General features: G+C 42.2%; 1 protein-coding gene across 1 annotated transcript in view; it reads right to left on the bottom strand.

Moving 5' to 3' along the window:
- Positions 1-1,449: 1,449 nt before the first annotated feature.
- med13a (mediator complex subunit 13a) overlaps positions 1,450-22,120 on the bottom strand; it is a 92,817-nt gene continuing 72,146 nt past the window's right edge. The window contains exons 11-30 of the mRNA XM_044140892.1: positions 19,949-19,979; positions 18,314-18,435; positions 17,992-18,082; positions 16,563-16,774; positions 16,258-16,454; positions 13,335-14,257; positions 12,852-13,019; positions 12,013-12,236; positions 10,356-10,545; positions 9,564-9,945; positions 8,882-9,113; positions 8,389-8,580; positions 7,666-7,889; positions 7,086-7,228; positions 6,775-6,933; positions 4,947-5,135; positions 4,090-4,217; positions 3,844-4,008; positions 3,109-3,209; positions 1,450-2,548 (exon numbers count right to left, since the gene is read on the bottom strand). Coding sequence (XP_043996827.1) covers positions 2,416-2,548; positions 3,109-3,209; positions 3,844-4,008; positions 4,090-4,217; positions 4,947-5,135; positions 6,775-6,933; positions 7,086-7,228; positions 7,666-7,889; positions 8,389-8,580; positions 8,882-9,113; positions 9,564-9,945; positions 10,356-10,545; positions 12,013-12,236; positions 12,852-13,019; positions 13,335-14,257; positions 16,258-16,454; positions 16,563-16,774; positions 17,992-18,082; positions 18,314-18,435; positions 19,949-19,979 — 4,206 coding nt within the window. The 3' untranslated portion in view covers positions 1,450-2,415. The remainder of the gene's footprint in view (positions 2,549-3,108; positions 3,210-3,843; positions 4,009-4,089; positions 4,218-4,946; positions 5,136-6,774; positions 6,934-7,085; positions 7,229-7,665; positions 7,890-8,388; positions 8,581-8,881; positions 9,114-9,563; positions 9,946-10,355; positions 10,546-12,012; positions 12,237-12,851; positions 13,020-13,334; positions 14,258-16,257; positions 16,455-16,562; positions 16,775-17,991; positions 18,083-18,313; positions 18,436-19,948; positions 19,980-22,120) is intronic.

Here is a 22,120-nt window from a genome sequence, read left to right as displayed (position 1 = left end):
AATAGAATCTGAGCGTTGTACTGGGTGCGTTTATTTCCTTCTAGCAGGTGTGACTGTGTGGCTACTTTCGATTTTATCAACCTGCGCCACCCACTGGATGTAGGGAGAAACGACGACATCAGCTTTCTGCTCCGTAGTACACTAAACATCGGCCAGCAGTGTGCTACTGATCGCTCACAGCTACTGATCTGTTAGCGATCAGTAGCTAACAGATCAGGCAGGAATTTGTTCACACAACCATACATGGATGGATGGATATGTCGTGACTATCTATCTATTATGAAGTCCTGCTTTCAAAATGAAAATGTAAACAAAAATATTAAAAGTTTTGGGGAGAAAAGATATGAAGTCCTGTTTTCAAACTGAAAATGTGTGCTCTTAGATCATGGCAGCAAAATTCCTCCATAGCCTGCTGACAGTGGGTGGCGACTACCACAGCTGACCAGACCTGCGAAGATAAACTCCCAGCACAACTCAAAGACAACACAACAGAAAACCTTTCAAGATTTGAGGACAATTTGTGTGGAAAAAATAGATCAAAAATCACACCTGACCTCTAGAAACCTGAAGTTTTCTCCTTCTTCTTCTGGCTGTTACCTTTACCGCCACAGCGAGTCATCCTCCTCCATCTAACTTCTTCTGCCTCCTCAAACAGGACAGGTCTAGAAGTCGTCATTATCAAAAAAGGCTTTTCCACCAAATATTTTATACATTTTGTTTTAAGTGTGTTCAATACGCATTCAGTGTCACTGGTGAGAGTTTTGTCAATTGCCCAACTACAAAGATGCAACAATGATTTGAAACTGAAAGTCATTCTTGCCCAATTTCTATAGTAAATTATAAAATAGTTCAAGCTTTCACTGTGGTTCATTAAATGTACTCTGTTTGCGTAACAGAAAGCCCACTGACTGTGAGGCTGACATAACATATTCACTTAGTGCTAAAGTACAAGACAATGACATAATTACATATTAACTGAAACACTTGCATAGGCCTTTTGAATTAAATATTTTTTTTACATTTAGCTGCATATTTAACAAAATATTTCGATTAAATTACATTAAAATTTTCTTTCTATGTTTTCATTAAATTGAATTTTGGCACTTAAGCACCTCTATAGGGAGGACACCGACATTAAAACAGCAAACCTTTCACTTTTCTGCCATGATAAAATTAAATACAAAAAAACCTGTCAATATAGCTTTTTAGCATCAAAAGAGCTTGACCTAATCCATTTACAGTTTGAGACATTCACATAGCAACAGTCTTTAGTCAGAGGCCTCTTCAGGTTTGTTACAAGACTGACTGCTAGCGGATGTCCTTCCAGCCTACAATGTCATCATCCACGACGACACTCTGAAGAGACTTGCATGATTTGAATTACATTTAATTTCTTCCACACCACAGTTCACCCTCCCGCCCAAAGCAATGAACACAAGCACAGGAAAATAAGTTGACACACTTTATTCCTAAAACAGAAGCCACACCACCAACAGCTGGCGTGGGATTCATATATAATTATTTATATATATATTTATATATTGCAGTTTGGTTTTTGTGTCTAAATGTGTGGTATAAAATATTATATACAACAATGTACCTCTTTATTTGAACACAGTGAAGTTCATTGCTGTACAAGTCCTCTGTAGCTACAGCTTTGCTGTAAGTCCTTCATGCTTAAAGGCATGGAACATAATTCTCCACTCTAATTCTTCTGTACATTGTGACAATACAAATATTCTGCCTCCATTACAAAATATAATACTCTAAAAGCAACCTACTGGGACTTTTATTTTATTTTTATGGGGGTTTTTCCTTTTTTTTCCGGTTTCTTTTATTAAGACAGTTACACATGTCTGAGACCAATTGCTTTAAAGCAGGAAGGTTGATATAAACCTTCATTTTTAATATATAAAAGGTAAGAAATATGACAATTTATACATTTAAAAACTTACAATAAATAAGATAGATGCAGGCATTTTTCATTTGGATACTATTTCATCTAAAGCCTTAAAAAGGAATTTCTAGTATTAAAACCAGAGATCCATTTTGTTGAGTTTTTCTTAGATCAAATATGTCCCTTTTCTTCCAGTAACTTTACAGATAAACTCTCTAATACGGACTGGCCAGTGAATCTGCTGCCATGCTACATTACTATGACAAGACATCTGTCATTTCTCTCACGTTCATTTATCGGGACTCAGCTTCGAGCTCCTCCCACCCCTTCGCTCTCCTTTACTCCCTTGTTGCCAACGCGTCGACTCTGTGGACCCGTAGCAGCCACATGGGATGGGAAGCAGGGACTCCATCTGGGTACAGGATCCAGCTCTGTACTCCCGGTGTCGTCCTCGCACTACGCGACCGGTTGCTTTGCTCCCTCTCTGAAATGCGTCTCCGTCGGTAACAGGCTGCTGGTTACAACATGGTCATGATGAAGTTGTACATCTGGTTGAGCACCACAAAGTGAATAGGCAGACACGATCTTCGGTCCTGCGTTGCTGGGTCGCACGTCAGCCAGGAGAGAGCGTTGTACTGCTCCAGCACAAATCTGCTCCGACACACACACACACACACACACACACACACACACACACACAAACATACACGTAAAACTCTCAGTTGTGTTTTCACTCAAATTAAAAGGTAGCTCTGAAAATCTATGTAGCTCTAGGTCTGGGCGATGTGGCTTAAAAATAAAATCTCAGATTTTTTTTGCTCCATACCAGATCCGATTTTAATTGATTGTTGATAAATCGATTTTATCGACTAATCAGAATTTTGGCTTTTCGAGATAAAATTTTTGATGGCGATCCTGGGCATTCTGTCATCACTCTGAACTATGGACACTCGAGGAGTTCATTGGTAAAAAAAACCCCAAAAAAACCCTACAAATTTTCCAAAAATTAAATAATCAAAAACCAGAAATTCGACTGACAGCCCGTCCCTGGTAGAAACCAACAAGCAGTTATTCAACCTTTGCAGGAAACGTGTGAGGTTTCACAGGAAATTCACTCTATAAATGGAAACGGGGATTGTAAAAAGCCAGGAGGGCAGCAATAGTAATCTGTGCTCTTGAGTCCAGGTGGAGAGTGGAGTGGAGTTGTTTACCTGAGTACATCTGAGGTCTGATTGGAGTCGAGGGGGTGGGAGTGCTTGCTATGCAGCAGTTCGTCTGATTGCACAGAAGACACATGTAGGTGCAAAGAGGCCTGAGAAAAGGAGAACAAGGAGAGAGCCGGTGTCACATGCACGCCATCAAACGATTTAACCTTTCATTTCATCCCATCATAATAATTATTGATATTTTCACTGCAGCGGGATAGCCATGGTGAATGTGTAGCCAATTCCAGAGGCAATAAATATCCCCGGCAAATCACTGTGCAAATATACAAGCTTGGACTTAACTGGAATATAGGCTCACAAAGCTCTGAATGCGCCTCAAGTAATTTACTTTTCACAATCTGCTCAGATCTTTTATAGTGTTTTCAAAGCCTTTTGCAGTTTTATAGAGTGTTGCATACTGGAAAGAAAATCTCACACACTACTGTAAGTCATTATTTTAATTTCAGATTATTTGTAATAAGGTTACTTTATTAAAAGAAGCAGCTTGATGGGACAAATGAGCAGGTTCTGTCCAACAAATCATGTTAGCAGCACACCATGTTCTGATAGTAATCTGGGACGTATCTGATTTCAAGAACTGGTAAGAACACCTGATACAGGTCGATGAGATTTACATAAAACCTTGCTAAGCTCTTTTTACCTGGATTGTAATTATTTTTTTAAAGTAGCCGCAGTATAAGGTGCTACTCAAACTATAAGCACTGGTCTGTGGTTGGCTACCTTGAGGAAGAGCGGACACTGGTTCTGAGCCTGCGAACAAGCTGACCAGAACCAGTCGGGCAGCGGGCCGGCCTTCGCAGTGGAGACAAGGTAACCGAGCGCCAGGGGTTGCTGCAGCAGGTTGGGAGCCTCTTCATGAGACTCCATCCGGTCTGTGCTCTGACCCTGCAAAATGGAGGAAAGCTGGACGTTAGCTCTGCTAGCATGGGTCGCATGAAAAAATGCGATGAGTGTAAGCCGACCCACCTTACTGCCGTCTACTCCGTGGTGGTAGTGAGGGCTGGGGGAGTGGACTGGGGAAGTGGTGGGGGAGATGTTAATGATGTCTGGGTCCAACTCATTCTCCTGGTCCAGCAGGTCAAAGATCCCAGATCCTATGTTCAAGCAGAAAAACAAGTTACGTTTAGGGACGCGCCGATCCACTTTTGTCACTTCTGATATCGATACAGATATCTGAGGTTTAGTATCTGCTGGTACCGATCCAGTACAGAGAAAAAGAGTGCAGACCTGACCTAAAATGTTTCCTTTATTAAAAAACAGACATACATGTACTGAATTACAAATTTATTTGATAAACACACCAATAGCTTCATAAGCTTGGTCAGACATGTTTAACCCTCTCCCCCAAAAACTGTTCATAAATTAAACAGTCGTTTAATTTATTCATTCAGTGCAATTAAGAGTACAACAGCCAATAAAGAAACTGAAACTGACAAAAACAATAGGTTGACTATCTTAGTCAAACGTGTAAGAATAAAAACATAAAAGCAGACAGAATATATTAATACCTAATCTAGAATTTTTTTCAATATCGGGACTAATGCAGATATTAATATCGGATCGGTGCATCTCTTTTTAATGACCAATTTTTTATTATAAAAAAGGAATTGAAATGCAAGTAAAAATAAACCAAACAGGAAAAAAAACTGAAAGACCCTAAAAGGTTTGTCCTGACAACTAAATAAAAAGATAGTATTTGAATCAAACAGAAAGGAAAATAAAAAACATAAAAAGTAGGAAAATGTAATAAACTAAACTGAAAGTAAAAAAACAAACAAAAAAAAAAACAGTGACAGTGAGATGGATGAGGGAGCGCCACTGACCGGTGGTGGGGTTGAGGATGTCGATGTTGGTGTCGATGTTGGTGTAATTGGAGCTGGCGACCTGGAGAGAGGCGGAGGTGGGAAACACCAGGATGTGGGTGCAGGAGGTGTCCTGCGGGGTGTTGAGCTGCGACGTCTGCATGTTCAAGGTGGTGCTCCGGCGAAACACGGAGCCTGTGGAGACGGAGTCTGGGAGGAACAGAGACGGAGAGTCAACAAAACACAGTGAGGAGATGGGGAACGGGACAGAGGAGAAATTCCTTCATACAGCTTAACCGGTTTCTGAATGCCTCAAAAGTCCCTTAAGCTTCTGGACATCAAGCTAAGGCTAATATTAGACAAAGATAATTCAACTTCAACAATACTTTATTGATCATGAAGGAAAATTAAATGTTGCTCCTGTAGGCAAGAAAGATCTCTTGAGTCGTAGAATCAATAAATCACTCACACAGAAGTAGTAGGCTAAGAGACTTAAAAAAGTAATGCTTGAAGAAGTTGAAGAAAAATAATACACAACCAGGAAATGGTTCCAAAGCCATTTCTGGGGATTCAAGACTCCAGAAAACCACAGTGAGATCCGTTATCCACAAACAGAGAAAACATGGACGTAGCGGCGGGCTTTCCAAGATTAAAAGATCCAAGAATGAACCAGAAGGTCATAAAAGATATAAAGCACTGCAGGCCTCACTTGTGGAGTCATCAGTGCTCATGACTCCACAGTAATAAAAAAATAAAAGAAAAAAAAAAGTGGAAGAGAGACTGGACTGGAGAAAAATGTGAAAACATCAATGGGAGAGCTCTAGTAAAAACAACATTACTCACCAAAAAGGATACAAATACAATAAAAAACCCCAACAACAATATGCAAGACTTTTTTGGGGTAAAAAACAACATCTAGTGGAGCGGTGAGACAAAAAGATTTTTGGAAATTGTGGCTCCTGTTGGATCCAAGGCTGCGTTCACACAGCGGGACATATTTTATTTAGAGGGGGGTAAATTGGGTTGTTGCATATGGGCAAAAAAGAAGAATTAGGGTCACATTCATCTGCTGTGTGGACATCGCCATACTGAAACATGATACAATAAAACATGGTGGTGGGTAGTGTGATGGTTTGGGGTTGCTGTGCCTCTTCAGGATGTGATTTTGATGAAAGGGTAACTTCTGGCCATCAGCTTCCGACGTTAAGCTCAAGAGCACACAAGTTATTCAGAGAGTTTAGATTTAAATCTGACTGTTGCATGACCATAAATACATCACTCAATTCTGCAAAATTTCTCCAAACAGGTTAACCTCTTATACGGTTTGAAATATTTCAACGTAAAATAAGCAAACACTGAAGAAATTCATAGAAGTGAATAAGCACCAAAATGTTTCTTTACAACATACAGATGGAGTAGCAACATTGCCGTAGGACCTGTTCTGTTTTTTGTCAGAGGTTAAGCTTTCGCTTTGAGAGCTTTCCAAGCAGGTGATGTTCTCCGCTGAGCATAACTCTACATAATCCTGGCATGATGACTGACACTTCCCCCAGCTTGAGTCCCCCAAAATAAACCCATCGATCTGGCTCTCCATCATTGAAACGAGATCGATGGGGATCTGAGAGGCAGTGGTTCACGAGAGAAAGGTACACCAACGTCTCCACCATCAATCTGCTCTGGACAAGGAGGCGGATATGTTTGTGATTTGTGGCCGCCATCCATCATGCCACACGCACACGCGAGGACACTGAGAATGCGCTCCTTCAAAGCGGCCAGTTTAAGAGGCGCACACTGCAACTCAAACTCAAAACGTCATATTCATAATCGACATGATGTGCACATGTTGTACCTGGCATGATGACGAAGGATCCCTGCGGCTCCATGGCGACCAAGCACACGCTGAGGATGCTGGGAGTGTCAGAGGCGGAGATTCCACACATTCGACACATTTCCTTCAGACGTCGGCTGAGTGACAGCAGGTTTCTCCTGCTCAACAGAATGCTCCAGTCTGAGATGTGGAGACAGGAGAGATGCGGGGATTTAATGAGCAAGTGATGAAGTGCTGCTTTTTGTTGGAACTGTACACTGTAAAAGTTGCGCACCGATCAATTTCTGTTGACGTAAATTAACTTAAAAAGTTTTTTTTTAAATTATTATTACCTTTTAACTCTCCATGCCCCATCCTGCCCAACCGGCCAATCACCACTCTCCAGGGAACAGATGTCATCTGCACTAGTCCCAAGCACCAATCCCACAGCTTCTGCAGGCCCAGTCGACGTACGGAGCCTTTTTTCCTCCGAGCTCTATGCAACACAAACAGAAGAAGGTATTAGAAGGTATTTTAAATATCAAAAATAAAAAAACCTGACATAGATCAAAATGTTTTTGTAAACAAAATTACCCTTCGAAAAATATTAGTCGTAAGAATGGGAATTATCGAACTCCTTCTAATTTATTATACAATTAATTCATTATTGCGACAGGCTAAGGTTTTTCATCTCAAGTCCAAAATGTATATATTTCCTGTATAGTTTTGATTTAATTACTGATCTGAGTGTGTTGCTCTTTCAGCAAGTGGTATTTTTTTGGAGTCTGCATACTACAATTAATGATTAATCAATTGGAGACTATTTCAATCAATCAATTCATTACGATTAAGCAATCCAGCCCTAAATTTCTAATTCACATTAATTCAACAGGCAATACTGGGAAAAGCTCCAGAAACAGGTTTCTGTCCTACCTGTTGGGCACGTCTATGTTGATGATGCTGGTCTCCAACAGTTCGCCGTACAGGTCTGTGCATGTGGCCAAAAGCCACCGCTGGTCGTGGGACAGGCAGTATCCCACAAACATCACGTTGTATTTTTGCGATGCTTCACCAAACGTCTCGCCAAGTTCCGTCTGTTTGTCCTTAACCGGCGCCAAGATGAACGGCGGCGTGTAAAGACGCAAACACTCAGGCCTCTGCAAACGTAGGGGAATAAAACACTCTAAATATGAAGTCGTGTAACACTGCTAAGTGTAAGTCTGGCTTTATTCTATGCTGTATAAAAAAGGAGCTTCAAAGTTTGGCAGTAAGAGGAAAAGGTCAAATTTGCTGCAAGGAAGGAAGCTGACTTAATCAGATCCCGATCTAAGGTCCTCCCTCTGTCTAAACCGGCAACAGAAATCCCATTATGAACGTTTCAGGGAGCTGGCCAAGCAGATAATAAAAGAACAAACTCTGGAGGAACAGAGGTTACAAGTTCTTCTGGTTCTACTCCAGTATAAACAAACATCTTAGTAAATATATAAAAAACTAATTCTATATTTTCAGAGATGAGCTGAATACAGATAGATTAACATCCGTGTAACAAAGCCTTTGCCTCTGGGATAATGCTGAAGAAAAAGGATGCGTACATAGCAACATAAGTAACTTTGTGGGGTCAAAAAGGGCAACAATTTGGCTTCACGTCACGCTTACCTCTGTGCTCTTCAGCGAGTTGTCGATGGCTAAGCCGGGGCCGAAGCCGGTCAGCGACTTGACGTTGGTGGAGGTGGGCAGCGGCCGTCTGCACTGGGCGAAGACGGAGAAGGCTAGAGATTTGAGGTGCTGTGCGTAGATGTGTCGGTCTTCTCCTCTGACTTGCTGAAGTAGATACTGACATGGGACGATCTGAAGACAAAAAATAACTGTTGTTAACTTTCTTAGCATCACAGGACAGAATCTGTAGAATCTAGAGATAACATTTATTCTTTAGAAGAGCCAGCGTGGCTTAGTGAAAGCCTTGATATCGATCTTCTGAAAAAGGTTTCAGCTTTAATAAAGTGACCAGTTTATATATATTTTTGAAAGAAGAAATTTATGTTGGAGATCGAGTTATCATTCTACTCTAAACAAAATGACTGGCATGCCCCATTAAAAACCAATGTAATGCTCAGCCCAGGATAACAAGCTGCTCGTCTCGTCGCCTCACCTGTACAGAAATTGAGTTGCGAATGTGTGGAGGCAGACACTGAAGCATCTCCAGGTAACAGCGAAGCAAACCCAGCGTCCACACGCTGGAGTGGGTAGGCACGGACCCCGAGCCGCTGTCGGTCTCCTCGTAGCTGAAGGGGTCTACGATGTAAACGACGATGGCGGGAGGGTAAGTCACAGCGTGGGACTCCCCATCTGTGGGCACGCCGATTTTCTCCCGCTCCAAAGTGCTAAGAGGAAAAAAATAATAAGAATAATAATAAAGTATTTTTATTATTTTATTTTAGTATTTTGAAGTATTAAGATACTGAAAGTGCTTTAATCTCACTGACTGCGATAACAAAATTTAAGACCTGTGCTTAATGTATTTACATTTTGTTTTATGAATGTAATACATTTAAGGCCTTAACTGTAGGTAAATTAATGGAAGCTGATGTGATGACCTACTGAAGACGGAGTGCCAGAAAGAGCAGGGGTTTCTTAAAGAGACAGAACTCCAATTTCAAGCCGTTAAATTACCATGTCTAATTTCTTTTAGCTCATGTTTTGAGCATTTTTTTAACTGAGGGTATCATAATTGCTTAATTGTGTGATAAAAAAGGTTGGTATGTGGCTGGAAAACACCTAATACTGCCCCTTTAATGCTTCTTAAGGATGCGCAGACTCCCTGTGTGCCGAACCTTTCAGGTGGCTCTGTGGGTCCCTGGGCCTGGCTGCTGGAGTTGTCCCCTGAGGTGGCAGCGTTCTGCGTGCCAGCCTGCTGTCCCAGCTGTCCGCTCTGGGAACCCTGGCTGTTCATGTTTCCGAAAGGCGGGAAAGAGTTGGGTTTGCCGGACGGCATGGTGCTGCCAGGCTGGCCCGAGGATGCTGTGAGGCCGTTGGACGATGCTGAGGCGCTTCCAGAGCCAACGTTGCTGCTGCTGCTGTTGGGAACGGAGGAACCTTGCTGGCTGGCTGTGCTGGAGTTAGACTGTTGAGTGGATGACGTCTGATTGGATGAAGAAGAGGCACTAGGCTGTGTGAGGAGTGAGCTGTCTAATGTCTGTGAAGCGAGGTAAGGAGCTACAGGGAGAGACAAAAAGACACTGTTGGAATTTCAGGAATGAAACAGAGCATCAAGTGAGGAAATCCGGTTATAACAAATATGCAATAAAACATTTTTTTTAATAAAATTTACAGACTGCAAAGTGTACAGTAGGTTTTACATTGAAAATATACAGCTAGGTAGCATAACGCTTCCATCTTCTGCTGTCTGAGAAAATTAATTCACTCCACTGAAACATCCTCCTACACTGATCTCACTTTTAAAGCTCCCTGCCTGGCCTCTCTAAAATAGGAGTTGGACAACTAAACCAAGAGGTGTTGACGGTGGAAACCGACAAGAAACAAAAAATAACTGTTGCATTAAATGCACAGGAATCATAAAGGCTGCGATTCGAGAGCCAAAACCCGGAAGCGTGTCCGACGCATACCGAGGTTGTGTCGGCACACTTGTGCATAAAGCTTGAGCTTGGTGAAGGCGTCGCTGTTGCTGCCGGCAGCCTTATGGAACCAGTCGCTGACGGGCTGATCCATCACGCTTTTGGTTCCGCTGCCGCCGACGACCACTATGCCGTCGGGGTAACTCCTGGAAATCGGGCGGTGCTGGCCCAGACGACAGGACTGATGAAGAAATAAAAAAGAGAAAGACAGAAATGAAATGAAATATTATTTTCAGTAGTGTTACTACCCAGAATTTAGGCTGAAAGCTTGCTGAGCTTCAAATGTAGGTGAGGTTTGCTAAGATCTAAAACTTTCACATCATTCATTTCAACGTCGGTGCCTTTAGAGAATTTTATATGACAAAACAACACAAAGTGAGTGTGTAAGAAAAAGCACCTGTTTTTTTTTAGCAGAGAAGTGTGGCATACTGTTACTTTTACTTACACTCAAATAGAAGCCAGTGAAAAACAGTTTTAGTTGGTCTGTGTTAGAAAAACTGTCCACCTGAGTTAATTAAAGCTAAATTCAGATCAACCTCGTCAGTAAACCTGTTGAAGGCCATTTACCATGATAAATTTTGTTACATTATAAAAAGTTTTTTAATTACCTGTTGTCATGATAGATTCCAATTAATGATGAAACCCCCTAAAGCCCTCTATGTTGTTAACTTTATCATGTTCACACTGTTCAGTTACAGCGAGGATGTCCAAGGTGAGGCCAGTATTTTTTTTTTTTTGAGGTCCATGATCACAATAATAATAATAATAATAAAAAAAAAATATTACAAACTTGGTTTTCCAGCTCAGGTTTATATCTATACAAAGAAAAACAACTTAGAATCTCTAAAAGTTGAAGGTACAAGACAAAGTACTCATCTTTTATAAACCATGTTTTTCACATTAGTTTTATAGCACACAGGACCGCAAACATCCAGTGACTTTTGCACGAGAAGATTTTGTTTATAGTTGTCCACGCAAGAGGGGAAACGTTTTGAAAAAAATAAAGATGACTAAAACTGACTAATTAAAGTACAAAAATATATCTTTACATTTTGTGGCCTTAAACCACTTTGGTAGTGAAAATCTTGAACACCGTTGAATTAGAGTATCAATAAATATCAATTATCTTGGAAATACTATGTCACACAGTTACTGTGTGCAGTTTAGTGATAGAAATCAGACATATTTATGAGATGGGTGTCATATAGAAGAGCATGACAAGTGGGAATGTTTGTTGTTATCACAATAGTACTAAAAAATGTGATAAAATCCAACGTTCACCACTATTGGAGAGTGAAAAACAAAAAAAGCTTGAGACTTGGGCAAAGCTTCACTTTCCTTAACGGAATGGTTTAAATCAAAGTATATAAATGTGCTGCTCAGCTCTCTGTCCAATCTGACGATGCATTGTGCACCCATTTTTCAGAGAAGAAAGGCCAAGATCCAACTGCACCCTACGTTTTTTTATTTTGTAAGATTTTTTTATTGCACCTTTATTTAAATGGTTTACAAACCATGCATCATTCCCCTTCTAATTCTCAACCGCCTTGTGTTGGTCTATCATATAAAATCCCCATAAAAACACTTTGAAGCTCCCATTAACCGTTAACAGTGGATGCTTTGCACAGCCCCCCCTTTTTTTTTTTACCTCGTAAACGGCTGTGAGGTCTCGGAAGAAGCTTTTGGCGCCGCTGAGCATGGCTTCGCTGTCGGGGCAAACCACCAGGTACCCGATGTCCCGCTGGGAGCCGTACGGGTCCAGGAGGAGCTTTTCCCAGTATGGCAAACCGAACGGAGACAGCACCACGAAGTCGTACTCATAGCCCACCAGGAAGGTGGGGATGGGCAGAGGCTCCGGAGACTCATCTGTGCCTGTGGATGGAAGAAAGAATAAATCATTTAAGCGGGGGCCGGGCGATGCAGATTAAAAATAAAATCTGAAAATTTCTCTCCAATTTTAAATCGTCCTTTAATACTGACAAGACATTAATACTGACGTTAAATATTTTCAAGTTGTGGCTTTTATCTCAATCATTCCTTCTGTAAGTTGGAAGTCGGAGTATTAAGGGCCAGGCTGCAAGACGATTTCTTTAATTACGAGAATATAGTCATAATATTTGCAGAATAAGGATGCACTTTACCAGAAGAATGTCTCAAAATTAAGAGAGAAAAAGAAATCATTTTAATGAGAGAAAATTCTAGGTAATTAATTTACTGCTTCATTCTCCGAATATTACAACTTTCTCTTATTATTTCAACATTATTCTTGCATTACTTGTATTCTAATAATGTTGTGACTTGATAGTGAAAAATAAATCTCAATTTCAAACAAGGTGATGGGCCTTGATGGTGAACTACAGTGAACTGGTGGGAAAAAAGAAAATGCAAATTTTCCAAAAATTACAAAAACCAAAAAGTTTATTTATTGCCCAGTTCTGACTGAAACTAAAAGATATTAGACAACATGAAGCAGACATCCGACTTTACCATAAGAGCCACGTCCAGCCATCTTGTGGAACTGCTGCCAGGTGAGGGGACCTTGAACCCCCCACGACCGCACCATCCTCTTCTTCTGAATGACATCCTGGAGAACAGGCTGGAGCGACATCAGCACCCGCAGCACATCCTGAGAGCACAGGGAACTCACGTCCACCGCTGAGGATCATGGGAACAAAAGACAGACTGATGAAACCAAGAGAACCCAACGTCCTGCACAGAAGTTTATCCTAATGAACAACAGAAGAAATGCTTTATTAACACGACGCCAAGGCAAAACCGCTGGGTTGTTTGGTTCCTCCGGGTGACGGGTGTTTACTTTTTAGCAAATAGCGACTGCTGATTGGTTAGTTGCTGACAAACCCAGTGGATTGATTGACAGGTGGTGTCATGTCAATTAATGTCTTAGAACACCAAAAAAATCTCTCAGAACTTCTTTCCGACTATATACTGACATTGTGCTGTATCACTCACCGTTTTGTTTGGCCCAGTGATGAAGGCAGGTGCTCTTCACCAGCGCCTCGTCCACTTTGCCGCCCGACATGTTGTCCATGAACTGCCTGCCGTGTTCCAGAGCCATGTAACAGTCGTTGCGGTAGTCTCTCTCCTCCACCCGCTGGCAGGGGGCCGCCGGCGAGCCACTCGACCCCCTCGACGCCGCCTCGTGCTCCATGACAGAAATGGGCGAAAATGGGTTTGTGCACTGGTCCTGTAGGAGCACGATGAGCTCGTCGGGAACGCGCTCCCCTCTCACGACCCCAGTCCTCTCCAGCGACGAGAGCCGCAGCTCCTCGAAGCTCTTCTCTGCCTCCTTGCTGACGTCCGAGCCGCGGCCGATGATGTCCAACTCGTCCTCCAGGAAGAGGCCCGAGCCGTTCCCGTATCGCCGGTTCACCACGGCGCTGAAGCCGCAGCTGCAGGGGTCTTGGTCCTCGCCGTCGGCGCCGCTCAGGTATACGCCCACGTCGGCGCCTTTGATGTTCATGTTGCACACGCAGATGCAGCAGCTGTCGAAGTTGCAGTCCTTGAATAGGTTCATGACCGACTCCGAGAGGATCAGCGTGACGTAGAGGCTGTGGGCTTCGGGGATGGAGGGGACCGTGGCCGGCTCCACCGAATTCAGCGGCCGGCACGTGGAAGGGGTGGACGCCGGGGAGTACAGGTCCGAGTTCTCGTACTTGAGGGAGCCCTGGACGCTGGAGGGGCCCCGAGGGGTGCGCGGAGTCCGGGGCGTACGCGGCGTGGGGGCTGAGAACCGCGGGGTGGCGGGGGAAGGCAGGATGCCGGTGCCGCTGTTGCTGGGGGGAGCGCTATTGGACATAAAGGGGGTGTGGGTCTGAGGGGTGTAGGTCTGGGTGTAGTCCTGGTCCATGGCGCTGCCAACACTGGGAATATTACTGAGAGAAAACACAGTGAAAGACAGGAGTTAGCACAAGGAAGGGTAAAGATATTTCTCCAGAACTGGAAATATCTTTACTTTAATTCTTGGTTCTAAAACCACTTCCAAAATTGGCACATTGAGAATTTTGTAACAAAAAAAAAAGATACAACGGAGCTAATTTACTGAACATTTGAAAGCCTTGATCTCTCGCAGTCTGAAGAAACCGCAAAAATACCTGTTAAAATACAGTTTTCATTTCAATTAAAATATTTTCTACATCTGTCTGCTTTTTCTGACTTTTTTTCTCAATGCTTAACTGACAGTGAACAGGATTAGTGTTCTTTGACAATAATGTGTTACTGTAAGCAGGACCTAGCAGCAATTGGTTTGGTCACTGCTAACAAAAATATCAGATTTCTGACTGCTCTGACACAGACCAGACTGAAAAAAATCTCAGGTTACGCTTGATAGTCTATTTTCCCAGTCCTGCTTCAAAATATTTTGTCATATGCAAGTGACAGGAATTTGTTATACAGGACGTGTTCGAGATGACTTTTTTTTTTTTGTAAGGCAACTATTGTATTTTTCCTCACTTAACATTTAAATATGTTGCATATAAGAGAGAATGGGTAACACAGAAGCGACACAGAGTGATCTGCACTCAGGATTCTTATCCTAACTGCACAAAAACACCAAAAACAGACAAGAGAAAATGAAAAATGGGTAGCAGGAAAACATGAGGAGGGAAAAAAAAAACCTTCAATGAACAACTCGCTAAGTGTCCCTCTGAGGTAAGAGTTTATTTTGGAAGGGGAACTAACTGCAAGGCCTTGGAGAGTCACAAAGGGAGGAGGATAGAGAGAAGGGGAGTACACCATGTTCCTTGCTGCAGGAAGGGAACGCTTCTAGGCACAGGCCCATAAATAAGAAGTCCCAGCTACAGCACATTCAGAATGGCATGGACTGCAGCACCTGTGCTACATATTAAGATCTTTATCTCATGCTGAGTTGTGCCCGGACTTATTCAAGACGGAAGAGAGAACTGCCGAGTGTTAGTTCAATATTTGGAGGCGTGGCCAACACGGCCTGAACGGCTTCGCTCACTCTGCTGCCATCGCTGAAACTACAGGGAGACTAAAACGGTGCAGAAAATCAATGTCGTCATTCACACGTTCTTTGGTTCGCTGATCGGCGCGGTTGAAATTTTAACGGAGAAATCCAGGTCAATGGGAGAAATTCCAAATGGAGCACGAAAGGGAGATGAGAATTGAGCTTTTCGCTGCACGTGCATCCTTAGCTAGACGTGATCAGCAAAGGATGATCAAGTCTAGCAAAAGGAATGCTAGTACTGCATTTTAGTCAATAAAATGTTTATATTCTTACTTAATAACTGAATTTATTTTTTTCAGTTTTGTATAAAATAAGCTTAAAATGTCACTGACAAGATAAAACCACTCACATGATTTAAAAAAGAATTAACTACTTTACTTTCATTCTGTGTACACAAAACCTTGTATAAGTATTTAATCACTATTATTATTAATTAAAATTTTTTATGTGCACAGAATGAAAGCACAGTAGTTCATCTTTTTAAATCATGTAAGTGGTTTTGTGGTCAATGACACTTTAAGTGGATAAATACAATATTTGCAGGATTAATCAGTTTTTTTTTTTTAACCTGATTAATCAGAATAATCGATAACTAAAGTAATCATTAGTTGCTGCCCTAAAATCTCGTGATAATAACTGGAATAATCTGTATTAAATTAAATCAATCTGATTTTGCTGTATGGTTTTGGTTTCAGTTACGTCTCAATTGAAGCTCTCCCATCTCCCAGCGATTATCCAGACCCTCAACTTCTACCATAAAGTGGTCATGCATGGATAATGGCGCTGGCTGCCAAGGTGGTGTCCAGTGGAAAAACAGGTGAGCACGGACAGAAAGAGAGCAGAGGTTAAATATACACCTCCAGGCACAAGTAGAGGGGGAAAAAAACCAGGTGGTGATGGTTTTACCTGTCTTTGTTTAGGAAGCCCAACACAGGAGCAGTACTGAGCATCTCCCTGCCCATGGTCCAGCTTGTTCTGTAGACGCAGTCCTCTGGTAGTTTAATGGGAGGGAGACACTGGCTGGGCAACGTCTTCAGGGGGGCAAACATGGAGCAGCCCACAAATGCCTGACACAGCTCAGGCTTGTACACAAATGAATAATCCTATAAGGAAGCAAAAATACAGAAGAATCACTTGGTTTCTTAAATCAAAATATCTCAACATTTACTTTCAGGTTGTATCAAAGTTGTGAACTGCCAGCCTGCGCTCACCTTGATCTCGGACGGCTTGGGGCTGCAGAAGCTCTCTTCCACCTCGATCTTGAAGTGGCCCCCCAGCGTGGAGGTGCCGTCCAGCGAGGTCATGCCGGGGTTGGACTCCATGATGTTGTACTCCTTGTTGCACATGTTCATAGGCGAGAAACCCATGATGTGCTGCTCCAGGGAGGGAGGCGTGGGAAACATCTGGTGCAGGTCTGCCGAGCCTGGCGGAGGGAAGAGAACGGGGAGCAATCGGTTTGATGGAATCTCGTTGTTGGAAGTTTTCTTGTCGATCATGCCACGGAATGTGCAGACAGTACATTTCCTGCTTTCAAACTGCAAGGCAAACATCTGCAAAGACCCCATTTAGCATAATAACTGTGAGGGTCTGGATGTGTCTGATGGCTCGTCCAACACATTCTCTCAAAGATACTTGCTGATGTCAGCTGTCTTCCTCAGCGGAGAAATGTGGCCATTGCACTGCTGTTGAGTATATGTAAATATGACAATGATAATAAAAACCCTGCAACACAGGATGTGACACAGGTAAACTATATCAGTCCAAGATGGATTTCAGGGGAATCTAAACACCGCTAGAAGGGCAGTGTTACAGAAAATCTACTTTTATGATCTTCACATCATTTTATGATGTTATTCTCTCATCCAAAACATTCCTGGAATCTTCTTTGATTGTTTTAAGCATGACTGAGAAGACCTTGAATCTTCCACAACAACCATTTGGGGGCACCTAAACGCTTGTTCTCACAAAGCATTCCCTATTTCCCAAAGCTCTGCCTCCAAGGTGCAGCCCCCAGCCAAGCTTCCCCTGAGTTTCCACCACTTAGCTCCTTCAGACTAGCCAGCAGCAATTAGCAAACACCTGGTGGCGCTGCGCATCTGCTGAGCTCAACATACCAACTACTGCTCAGTGCAACTCTGGTAAAAACGTTGTTAAAGGCTTAATGGAAAGTCACTGTTGTGATGAATTCTTGAAGGTGGAGTGTTGAAAGAACAGGAGCTTCTTAAAGGGACAAAGACTCAACTTCAAGGCGATAAATTTCAAAGTCAAATTTCGTTCAAGTAATTTTTAATATATGCAACTTTTTTAAAACAGCTGAAGGTAGTGCTATAAAACGGCACACAGAATACTGCCAAAAAATAGACTATGAAAAAAGTGGAAGGACTGGTGGATGAATTCCTGAATGGATGGAGGAGTACAACCAAAAGCAAGGACTGAAGAATGGACGGCTGAATAAACATCAATGAACAGACAGATGGAGAGACAGAAGCGTGGATGGATGGATTGGACATAAATGCTGACAAGGAAACTAATAGATTGCTAAGTGGGTGGAAAGATGGACGGACCTCTGGATGGGCAGATGGACAAAAGTGTTGATGGGAAGAGAAATGCCTAGACAAACGAGAGGATGGAAATACATACTGATGCAAGATACAGGGTCCAACGAGGATGTCTTCGGCTCCTTGTTGCCAAATTTCTCATCAGTTCCATTCACGGGTCGTCTGGTACCAGGCTGCGACAGAAAAGTCAGAATATCAACTTTAAATTTACCCCCGTTTAATTTCTCACACCCGTAGAATTGAACAAGTGTAACACATGACAACAGTTTAGATTAACAGAGAGAAAGTGATGAAGAGAAGAGCACAGAATGATGGAAACACACACACGCACACACACAGTGCTGCCAGACTATGCTGCGTAATGAGATACGCGCCTCAGCGTGAAGCGTGAGGGCTCCACTCACCGTCAGGTCATCCTCGTCAGAATTGAAGAGGTTGTCGAGGTCGGTGAAGGAAACCACCAGGTCCGTCACGTGCATAAGGCTGGACGAGGCCATGCGGTTGTGAGCAGCCGCATGTTGTGCATCTGGATACGAGGAGGGACACACAGGCAGGCGTGACGCTATTAATAAAGATTTTTTTGGCCTGAACCTCAAGTTCCCCGTGAGGATGTCAGCGCTGTCCGAGAAGCAAGTGAAGCAAAACTTTTTCCTTTCTGTCAGAAAGCCTAAACAGCTGCTTGAATATCGTCCTAATTAAACTTTTTAAACACTTACAGTGAAACAGAGAAATATTTTAGGATGCTTGTTTGGTGAACACTGAACTGTAGATCTTTAAGTATTCATTCTTCTTAAACCTTTCAACCACTTTCACATGCAACAAAACACCTAAAGGTTTTCACCTGAAGCATTTATGTAACAGACTGACATGAAGTTGACAGAAAAGTCACTGAAAAAACAGCATCAAATGATGGAGTGGTGAGAGAGAATTGAACTAATACAGAACAGCAAAGAGGCTCTGCTTCTTTCCACTGTGGCAAATGGGATTTCCAGCATGGGCCACAGTGTATAACCGCCTTTCATTGCAACTGCAACAGCAAAAGCAAAAGATAAAGACTATGACAAATCTTGTTTGGAAATTAAGTCAAATTCAGTCAGATATAAATATATATATTAAATCTTGCCACAGATTTCCCATTTGATATAGGGTGTTTTCACATCTGCTGATTTGCTTTATTTATTTCACACGGGTTTTTAAAACAAGAAAAATAAAATAATTTGTTTGCCACTACTTTTCTCTTTGAAAAGGAGTAGGAAGAAGTGAACACTCATTTAATCCAACCCCTTATCTCGATTTAATGATCTATATTACCAACTGACTTAGTAATTATCAAAAATTTGTAATTAAAATCATGTTATAATATTGACGTGCCTGTTCAATATAATGTGCTAAAGAGCCAACAAATAAACTATATTACATAGACTAAAGGGTTACAAACTGACTCATACCTAGACAAGAAAATCGACGGATAATAATATCAGTTAAACTCAGTTTGATTGTCACAATAACACAGTTAGCTGGACGATAAATTGTCCCAGATGTTATTGTGATAAACCATAATATTGATGTTTTGAGACCATTTGTAACTAATGTAATTGTAATGGCAAAAGAATGCAAGAACACATTCTCAAAAAGCAATAAACTTTAAATTGTAATGAACATTTACCACTGCAACTGGGAGGCGTTTTAAATATCAAAAAACAAAACCAAACCAAAACACCAAACTGCAATCCCGTTTTGGTAGAAAGAGAAGAAAAGAGAAAAGTTTGTTTTAGTTTATCATGCGATTAATTGATTTATTGGTTATCGTGACAGGCCTAATTGCAACAGTTGTTTGATGTTTAGCTGGCGCCGTTTGCTTTCTCACTGTACTGTGTCAAACTTTCCAAACCTTTTGAAAAACCTGTTCATCCACTTCATAGCTGAGCTGCACTTTGTGTTGCTCTGTCACATTAAATCCTGCTAAAGTTACACGTATGTAATTGTACGGCAAACGGTGTGAAACGTGTCAAATAAAGTGTTACGAAGCAACTGCTTACCATCTGTTTGACCAGTTCCTCCATCTTCTCCCTGAGGGGAGAAAAGAAAACAGAGATGAAATGTTTTAAGAAAACACATGCAGATAAAACTGAAAGTGAAAAAAAAAACAAACAAAAAAACAAGTAAAACAGGCAGGCAACGCTTAAAAGTAGCTAACTAAAGACACGCCCCCCACCTACATCAATCAATGTGAAAATCTGGAGGGGGAGGAAAAAACAGCATCAAATGATGGAGTGGTGAGAGAGAATTGAACTAATACAGAACAGCAAAGAGGCTCTGCTTCTTTCCACTGTGGCAAATGGGATTTCCAGCATGGGCCACAGTGAAATCATGATCCAAGGAATGGCTTCTCCATCTCCTGCCCAGACATCAATATCTGGGAGGGCTGGCCTTCTGTGGGACCGTGTGTTCCTGCGATGGTGTGTGAGTGTGTGTGTGTGCTGAGCAGAACTAGCTGGGGAACGGGACTGTTATGTCCTCTTCATTGATTTCATTTTGCTCCGGGGCTTTTCTCTGACCAGTGCAGGCTCTAATTTGTCTCTCTTAGAGGTCCGACACGCACACGCAGACACCAAGGTCGCAATCTATCGCCCGGAATGATGCCTTATCGCAATGTCAATACGTTTGCCTTGGGTGAAAATATGTTAAAGTCTGGTTTGGACTATTCTCCCTGATTTCCCTTTTTCGACTCGTCTAAAGTCGTTTCTGTGCCCGCCTCCTCGGCCTAATTCAACAGGAGCAGCACTTCTGATGATGCCCCAGCCGTGCAGTCGGTAACGCTCCAGTCAAAAAGACTGCTTGATCGCTGCTTGACGTTCATCCGTGATTCACAAAAAGTCGGTTTAGTATTCCGACAAGAAGTGGAGGTGGGACGACTGCGGTGCTCCAAGCCTCCTCCGTCACAACGGAATAAAACGGCAGTACTGACATGTCGCTTCCAGCTCACTTCCACAGGATGATTTGAAATTTAGTTCATGGAAAATATTTTACAGTGGACAGGATTATGAATATATGGAACTTGCAAACCCATTAGAATAAAAGAAGATTGGTGGATGGACAACGGACAAATAAGTGGACAATCAGAAGGATGAAAGAGTGGACGGAGGAGAAACAGATAGATGGATAGATGAAAAACAGAAGTAGAAACATAAATGAATGAACAAAAGAATAAAAAATTAAATAGAACAGAAGGAGAAACGGGAATAAAACAGAAGGATAGAAGGATGGATAAACAGAGAGAGAGAGACAGATAGATGACCAAATAAAATGATGGATGGAGGGATGGATCGACAAACATGAGAGCAAGTCAGAAGAATGAATGACAGAGAAACTGATGAATAGATGAGAAAACCTTCTCATCCTCTATTTTCACCTTTCCACACGAGCAGATATGGAAATGAATCTAATCAAATTCCAAACTTTCCCAGATTCATCCAGGCTGCATTGGAAACCCAGTGTAAACTTCTAAGACGCAGCATTTCAAAAGAAAAGCAGACAAAGACTAGCTTGGGTAAAACTTGGGAAAGAAAACAAATGAGTGTGTCCGCTTAAACACGGACATATGTTGGGAATGTAAACACACGCCGCCTGAATTACTGTCACTCCGCTGAGAGCTGCCTTCATCCCAACACCAAAGCGGTTTTCACCGAACCGATTGGCCAGTTGGAAGACAAACTGCAACAGGCTGGAAAGTCGGACATATACAGTTCCAGTGGTTTTCCTCTAGTAGGAATACACGAAAAAAAAAAGGAAAACAGTGGAGGAAACTGAGCATGCACACTATTGGCTGCTCCGTTGGGGAAAAAGCGACAATGGGGATTGAGGAATGACTTCCTGTTTGGTTAAAACGTGGCCAGTCAAAGAGGAAGTACGAAGAAAGTGACTGCGGCATTATTTTTAGAGCTGTGCTGCTAAGGATGCCGATGGCCTATTTTCTAGCTCGTCTGCTCCTGGATCTCAAACAAATCAACCCCTCTTGTTCGGTTACATTAACAACTCGCCGCTCTGTAAACACAACGAGATATCCTTACAAAACGCCGGGAACTAAATCAAAAAGCTGAAAGAAAGAGAGAAAAAAAAGCTACGTGTACATTCTTGACACATCAACGCAGGCTTAGGTTGTGGTGTTCGTATCCCGGCAACATCTGAGCTGATATCACACAAAGCATCAC

This window comes from Gambusia affinis, linkage group LG15, assembly GCF_019740435.1.
Source record: "Gambusia affinis linkage group LG15, SWU_Gaff_1.0, whole genome shotgun sequence".
In the NCBI taxonomy this organism is placed as follows: domain Eukaryota; kingdom Metazoa; phylum Chordata; class Actinopteri; order Cyprinodontiformes; family Poeciliidae; genus Gambusia; species Gambusia affinis.
The sequence above is the reverse complement of the archived record's forward strand: the minus strand, read 5'-3'. Positions and strand labels throughout refer to the sequence as shown.